This window comes from Gobio gobio, assembly GCF_949357685.1.
Source record: "Gobio gobio genome assembly, chromosome: 22".
NCBI classification, from domain to species: domain Eukaryota; kingdom Metazoa; phylum Chordata; class Actinopteri; order Cypriniformes; family Gobionidae; genus Gobio; species Gobio gobio.
The window spans coordinates 12,748,764-12,756,613 of NC_137118.1; the positions used below are offsets into that span (position 1 = coordinate 12,748,764).

Consider the following 7,850-nt stretch of genomic DNA (forward strand, 5'->3'; position numbering starts at 1 on the left):
GAGGACAATATATATATATATATATATATATATATATATATATATATATATATATATATATATATATATATATATATATATATATATTGTCCTCATATAATTTATGCATGTATAACCTATATAATGTATATGTATGTATGTAAAGTTAAGTGGTCTCTTATTTTTATATACATGTATATATATAAATAATGTATGTATCTAGGCGTATAGCCTATATACATGTAATGTATGTAGGCGTATGGCCTATATATATATATATATATATATATATATATATATATATATATATATATATATATATATATATATATATATATATATATATATATAAACATAGACACGCACTGCATTATGTAGCCATTATTATATGGAAAAGGTTTAGGCAACGTCTTTAAACGAGGCTTCTTGACATTCAGGTCAGAGACAAGATGCGATAAACATTCTATATCATCAAACGATGAAAGTATGACCAAGTTGTGATTTGTGATAACGTTACTCATACTTCGATACGGTGTCGTCACGAAACCCCCAGACCTTTGCAAACAACATGGGCAAACTCAACCTAGGCGAAACTCAGAATGTCTCCGCCCACAAAAAGGAAGATAAAGCTCAAATCAGCAGCTCATTTCATATTCAAGGTGCGGCTTCACTCAACAGGTGTCTGAGTCAGGGCATCCACTACAGCTCTTTTTAGCGGATTTTTATTATATTTTTAAAAACTTTTTTGTGAATTTAACCGATTCAAAGTCGGAGGACTACAGAAACCGCGCTGAACTATTGTTTCCAGATATCAAACAGATATATTTTTAGACTAGTTAATCTTTTTAGATTCATTGTGGAAAGATGGCAAATAAAGGAATGCAGCTCCTGGGATTTACTCTATCGCTTCTGGGTTTGATTGGGCTCATTGTTGGCACAATCTTGCCTCAATGGAAGATGTCTGCCTACGTTGGAGATAATATAATCACAGCGATAGCGATGTATTCAGGCCTTTGGATGTCGTGCGCATTTCAGAGTACCGGACAAATCCAGTGCAAGGTGTACGACTCCATTCTACAACTCGATAGTAAGTACAGCCCACCTGTAAGGTTTTTACATATGTTGTACTATATTAGGCTATTGATAACCCTGCTGGATGTCTATTTTAGAACATCCTTCTAGTTATGATTTTTTAAACTAGCATTTGCTTGGCGAAAGAATGTACCTGAGAGGGCGCATGCGCGCACTGTTCAGCGTATACTGGCATATGATCGCTTCTTCACACACTGATGATAATGATATGAGTGTTCTGGCGTCGAATGGCGCCAGCTTACTGATATAATTTATTTCTGTCATGTCATACAGCTGTTACCTGAGCAAAGAATACAACTTGTAAACTTTGTCAATAACCTAAAAAAAACTATTGGTCCCTTTTTCTTTCTTTTTTTACCTGTCAAATATAAAGGCACAAGTTATATTTAAAACTGTTGTGATATTTATCTTTATCCGTACATGAAAGCTAGCACCCAAATTGTTGTTCTTTGCCACACCCTATAGCAACTCATCTCGTGTTACCACAGCAAGGACACGCACCTGTTATTCCATGCGTTCCCTCACAAATTCACGCATTTTTCCCCTTGATTTGTATACAATTTGGCGTTTGTTGTCATAATCTAGTTGACTAGTATCTCACATTCTTGCACAGCTTGGTGTTAGCTAATGCTATTTGTTTTGATTTTATCTTTGTTATACAAGGATTTGTATGTATTCATTTGTTTTGGGTCAAATGAAGCTCACAGGTGGTAAAAAGGGCAGCCGTTCTTCAAGAACGTGTGAACAGTTAGTTTTCAAGCCAGAGTAGTCAAAATAGGATATTATTAATTGTTAATAAACAAAAATGTGTATCGTTTTAAGGTTAGGGTGAACATTCAGACTGGGACAATGCTAGTTTAGTGTTTGGTGATACGGTTGGGTTACGCTTTTACTCAAAGTAATGATTATACGGGCGTGACTCCCACCCTTCCTCCACTCGCGGAAACTCTGCTCCTATATCGGGTGGGGGAGTCAGGCATTGTCTTTGAATCACTCGAGTACTTTCCCCACAGCTTATTAAAACGAGGACTCCTTTGTGAAAATACCTAAACAGACAATGAAGCTATTTAAACTCAAAGAGTGCTTTTTTAGAACAACAGAGGCGTTTGCTCCATCTGTGATGTTTACCTTATTTCATCCCCTGTTTACTCTCCACACCTGAGACTGATGGAAAGGAGTCCTTTGGCTCACGTCTTCCATTTGTGTTTTTATCTATATAGAGCTTTATAGAGTTTATTTTGCATTGTATTTTATGTACACAGAAGTACAACACCAATTACTGTATGTAGTATTGCTGTTAGGGATGAACAATGAGACACGGCACAAGCAAAGAGAGAAGAAAACCCGGTAAGGTGACGTAATGGCCTGCAGCCATTTTGTACATCTTGTAAGATTTGAATATGCATTTCACTTCAGGTGACAAGTTCCTAAAAAATGGAGTTCTTCCTAAGAATTATGAATAATTTGTCTCGATACTAAAAGGATGTTTAATACTTTTGAAAGCCGTGCCCACAAAGCAAAAGTATATAGATGGTTTCAGTAAAAGCCAGGTTCCCATGACTGGTTAAACCTGTTCTTGCTCTATATCTAAAGGGCAAATCGCTGCCCACATATGTGTACAAACTTCTCTCAAAGGAGGCTTCCGGTTGGAACCGGTCTTTGTTGCACCTGACTGCAGGTGTAGTGGGGGGAAGGGCTTTTTTGTCCCTGCTGAGAATTAGGCCATTTCAAAACCCTTTAGAATGTTTATAATCTTTGTTTCACTATTGGCGCACACCCTTTTTGTGTGCTAAACTTCAACCACGATCTGAATGTCATTGTCATGAATGTACATGTCGAGACCAAATTATTAACTTTTTCTTTCTCTACCCTCCCCCTTTCAGGTGCTCTCCAGGCAACTCGTGCCCTGATGATTGTGTCAATCCTCTTCACAGTAGCGGGACTGGCTGTGGCCAGCATGGGCATGAAGTGCACTAACTGTGCTGGTGATGACAAGGTCAAAAAGTCCCGTATTGCCATGACAGGCGGTATAATCCTCATTGTTGCAGGTACTTTCACTCTAATATAATTATATTAATGTTAGTTATGTAATTAAACTACAGCAGCATTTTCTAGATTAGTTTTTTTTAAGTATCAAGGTTAAATGAACTCTTGGCAGGTTTGGAATGTCTGTCTGCACTGTTTTGGTTTCTCATTGCTCTGAATTAGAGAATGTAACTTTGACAGATGACGTGCAGAAAATGTTCACTCTCAGTCAGTGGGCATATACTGTGTCAAAAACAGATACTGTGTTTGGAAGTTGTTTCGTAATTAACTAATTTATCGCTTCTCTTCCATTCCTCAGCCGTCTGCAGCATTGTTGCCTGTGGCTGGTTTACAAGTCAAATCGTCCGGGACTTCTACAACCCCTTCACCCCTGTCAATACAAAGTAAGTTTAAATGTGGCTGCAAACCATAAGAGTATAGGCATTTATCCATGTGCTTCACCTTATTTTATAGTTTCTCTTAAAGGATTAGTTCACTTTAGAATGAAAATTACCCCATGATTTACTCACCCTCAAGCCATCCTAGGTGTATACGACTTTCTTCTTTCTGATGAACACAGAGTTATATTAATAAATATCCTTACTTTTACAAGCTTTATAATGGGGTCCATTGAGTTTGAAGCTCAAAAAAGTGCATCCATCCATCTTAAAAGTGCTCCACACGGCTCCAGGGGGTTAATAAAGCCCTTCTAAAGCGAATCGATTGAGTTTTGTAAGAAAAATATCCATATTTAAAACTTTATAAAGTAAAATATCTAGCTTCCGCCAGACCATATTTAACTTACGAAAAAAAGCGTAACTGGTGCGATGTTGGACGTAGCGTAAGCGTTTTGAACCACAAGAGGTGTTACACTTTCTACGTAAGTTGAATACGGAAGGCGGTCTGGCGGAAGCTAGATATTTTACTTTATAACGTTTTAAATATGGATATTTTTCTTACAAAACTCAATTGATTCGCTTTAGAAGGGCTTTTCCGCGTGGAGTGCGTTTATGATGGATGGATGCACATTTTTGAGCTTCAAAATCAATGGACCCCATCACTGCCATTATAAAGCTTGGAATCGTCAGGATATTTATTAACTCTGTGTTCATCAGAAAGAAGAGTCATATACACCGTTAAAAATTATGTGTTGGATTTACTTAAAGTGTGATGCAAAAATGGTGCATATATTTTAAGTAAACCCAACTTGGAAAAATTTTACTTAGAATTAACAAGGAAACCTTTGTTAAATGTACTTAAATTTGAGTTCACTCAACATTCTTTACTTAAAAAATCTATGTAACAAGATATAATCTACTAAGTAATGTTAAGTTAACACAACTTGCACATACTTGCATGTTACATATATTTTTAAGTAAAGAATGTTGAGTGCACTCAAATATTTAAGTACATATAACAGGTTTTCTTGTTAATTTTAAGTAAAATTATTCCTAGTTGGGTTTACTTAAAAAGTGTGATGCAAAAATGGTGCATATATATTTTAAGTAAATCCAACACATAATTTTTACCAGTGTAGGTTGGCTTAAGGGTGAGTAAATCACGAGGTAATTTACATTTTAAAGTGAAAGAATCCTTTGTTCTTCTCAGTATTGTTAATCACAGCTCCTAATATAATACTCCATTTCTATAGGTATGAGTTTGGTTCAGCCATTTTCATCGCCTGGGCAGGTGCGTTCCTGGACATAATGGGTGGAGGCATGTTGGCTGCCTCCTGCCCAAAGGGTAAATCTACTCCCAAGTACCCCAAGTCCTCCAGACCGCCCAGCAGCAGCAAGGAGTACGTTTGAGCCACATCAGTTGTTCACAAGCTGAAGAAGTCCAAAACGAATCACAGAGCGTGGGTAGTAGTTTCCCAAGTCAGCTGATCTGAGATCTGTTGTTATTGTAATTTCTTTTATTGTGGTTGACTTAGAATAGAACAAACTGCTCAGATCAGGGTTCTCGGGCAGCTTTTACTCGTGCTCGATACAGCAGCCCACCTCATAAAAAAAGGTCACTTCTGTTTTCTTTCTTTTGTAAGCACAATCTTTTTTCTTCCTATTATGAATCCTGTTGCTGATGTGAGTTTGGGAAGGGGGGGTGGGGGGTGGGGGGGTTCTTCCCCAGTGTGTTCCTCGTTTCATAAGACTGCCATGTTTAGCGACCATGAAAGAGGGAGGCATGCTCAGGGAAAAATCATCACTCGTACCGCTCAGTTACACTTCATCACTGATTACTGCTGTAAAGCCATGTCCTGACCTCATCATCTGTCTTGCTTGCTGTGTACGTCATCAAATCAAATGTGCCAGACACTGGGGTGCATGAGAAGAACAACTTGCATTTATTGTGTATATATATTTTTTTTATATAGAACCAAGGCATAAACGTGCAAATTTCTAGTTTTCTTTGCTAAATGACCTCTCTTTTCAAACAAGACGCAATTTTATACAAATCAACATCCTCTAAGGGAAGTTTTGATTTAATTGTTTTTGAAATGAAGTAGAAACTTACTGAACTAGTCTGAGAACTTCACCTTGTTTAGATGATGCTAAAGATGAAGGTACTAAGCTTTAAAATTTGCTGATTGGTCGGTTTCTTTTTCTGAGCAACCTGATCAATGCTTTTTTATTTAATTTTTTTTCATCAAAGAAATGGCTCTTATTTATGCAACGTGAAACTTAACCTTAGCTTTTGTGCTTTTAGCTCCTCAGTGTCGTCCTCGTTGCATGTGCACATTGATAAAGCAAATGTTACAAAATGTTTTGATACTCCTTTCTTGTATTATACACGCCACTTACTGGTCAGGAGAAAATGACTGTGGATATTGGTTCAGTTCTATCACGGCTGGTTACAAAGAGGTCACATGGATTACGTCTTTTTCTATCTGTCCACAACGTGAAACCTTTTTTTTTTTTCTTTGGTCTTTATGCTTGGACCACTTGAGATGGGTTGCCCTCAAGTCTGTTTAGGAGTTTAGCTAAATGTAGTTCACATCATATTTGTGACCAGCTTATGCAAATATTTAACTTTTAAAAATGTTTTCGATTGTTTAAGTTTGCAAATTACAAATTTTATGTAAATAAATTTTTTAAACAAGACCTGTCTGTAATATGTCCTTTTTATATGTGCCTAATGATATCTGTGGCAGTCAGGGTTGGGGAGTAACGAAATGCATAGTTGGTAACGTATTTAAAATACAAAATTTGAGTAACTGTATTTCATTAGTTACATTTTTAAATGGGTGGTAATCAAATTATAGTTACAACTGAAAAGTATTTTAGATTACCAAAGTGATTACTTAGAATGAAATGTCATTTATTTCATTTAAACATTAATGTTAACAGCAATTGATGACGTGTCGTGCTCACAAGTTTCATACCCCTTGCAGAATATGCATTATTTTAACAAAATGAGAGGGATCTGGGATCATAAAAATGGCATGTTACTTATATTTAGTACTGTCCTGAATAAGCTATTTCACATAATAGCTGTTTACATACAGTCCACAAGACAAAATGACTGAATTTATACAAATTGCTACATTCAAAAAATGACATGCCCTAGAATCTTAACTGTCTGTTGTCACCTGAATGATCCACTACTTTTTTTCTTCATGTTTCATGTTAAGTAATTTGTTTAGATAATTGTGACCTTTTTATCTCACAATTCTGACGTTTTTCTTCACAATTGCAATATATCTCATAATTCTGACTTCTTTTCTGAGAATTGTGAGATAAAAATGTGCAATTACCTGTTTTAATTTTATATTTAGTGGTGGAAACAAGCTTCCGTTAAAAGATCATATTTTTTTTTTGTTTAGTACCGCCCTTCAGAAGCTAATAACTACATGTTTCCCAGAAGACAAAATAAGTACAATTTACCCTGTTCATCCAATTCAAAACGGTTTCACAACCCAGATCTTAATGCATCGTGTTGCCTTCCTGAGCATCAGTATTTTTTTCTTTTTTCTAAGATTGTCTGCATTTTTTGCTTCATGAAATATGCAGTGGAAAACCAAGTTGTTTGGTGTTACATACCTTATTAGTATATTGACATAGCCTATTCCAAAGTATTCTAAATTACTTTTTAAAGCATGTATTTTGTCATCTGTAGTGAAATACATTGTAAAAGTAACCCTGGTGACAGTTTACCCCACATGAGTGATTTGCAAATACCTCAGCCTTGATGAGTCACGTGGTCCTCTGACTTCCTCTGAAGCATTATTTGCATGTTTTAGCTATCGCTGCAGACGTGTTAATGTAAATAATTCTGTAATGGGAGAATAATATGAGTCAAGGGAAAATGGGTCACCAGGTAAAATGTGTGAATTCGATCAGCATATGCTGTGGTCAACAATTACTTGTTTTGCCAGTTGTATTTCGCGAGTATGCTGTTATAATAAGCAAGAACATGAACAATAAAACACTTGTTACAAATGGAATATGAGTTTCACCAGCCAGAAATATGTGAGACTAAATGTAAGGTACTTTTCCTCCTTGTTTGGGTGCTGTTCTCTCAACTGCCACTATCCTCGTCGGTCAAACGCGAAAAAAATGTTGGTCCTGCTAAGTCAAAATAATGGGTTGGTAGTCTTATTCTTTATACATATAAGTTGGTCTATATAGTAAATACGTACCAACATGGTTTAATTTATAAACGAATCGGTAACAATATTACAAATAAAATTATAGCCAGACGCCTGACAACACAAATCGTGTTTAAGTTACCTGAGGGAATTTCCATAGTAACATTAC

The 7,850-nt window shown here is 36.2% G+C and overlaps 1 protein-coding gene across 1 annotated transcript; it reads left to right on the plus strand.

Moving 5' to 3' along the window:
* Nucleotides 1–538: 538 nt before the first annotated feature.
* On the plus strand, nucleotides 539–6,196 carry cldn7b (claudin 7b). Its single transcript, XM_079803896.1, has 4 exons — nucleotides 539–1,066; nucleotides 2,955–3,119; nucleotides 3,416–3,500; nucleotides 4,748–6,196. The coding sequence occupies exons 1-4, from the start codon at nucleotides 844–846 to the stop codon at nucleotides 4,902–4,904; spliced, it is 630 nt and encodes a 209-aa protein (XP_079660022.1). The 5' UTR covers nucleotides 539–843; the 3' UTR covers nucleotides 4,905–6,196.
* Nucleotides 6,197–7,850: the final 1,654 nt, after the last annotated feature.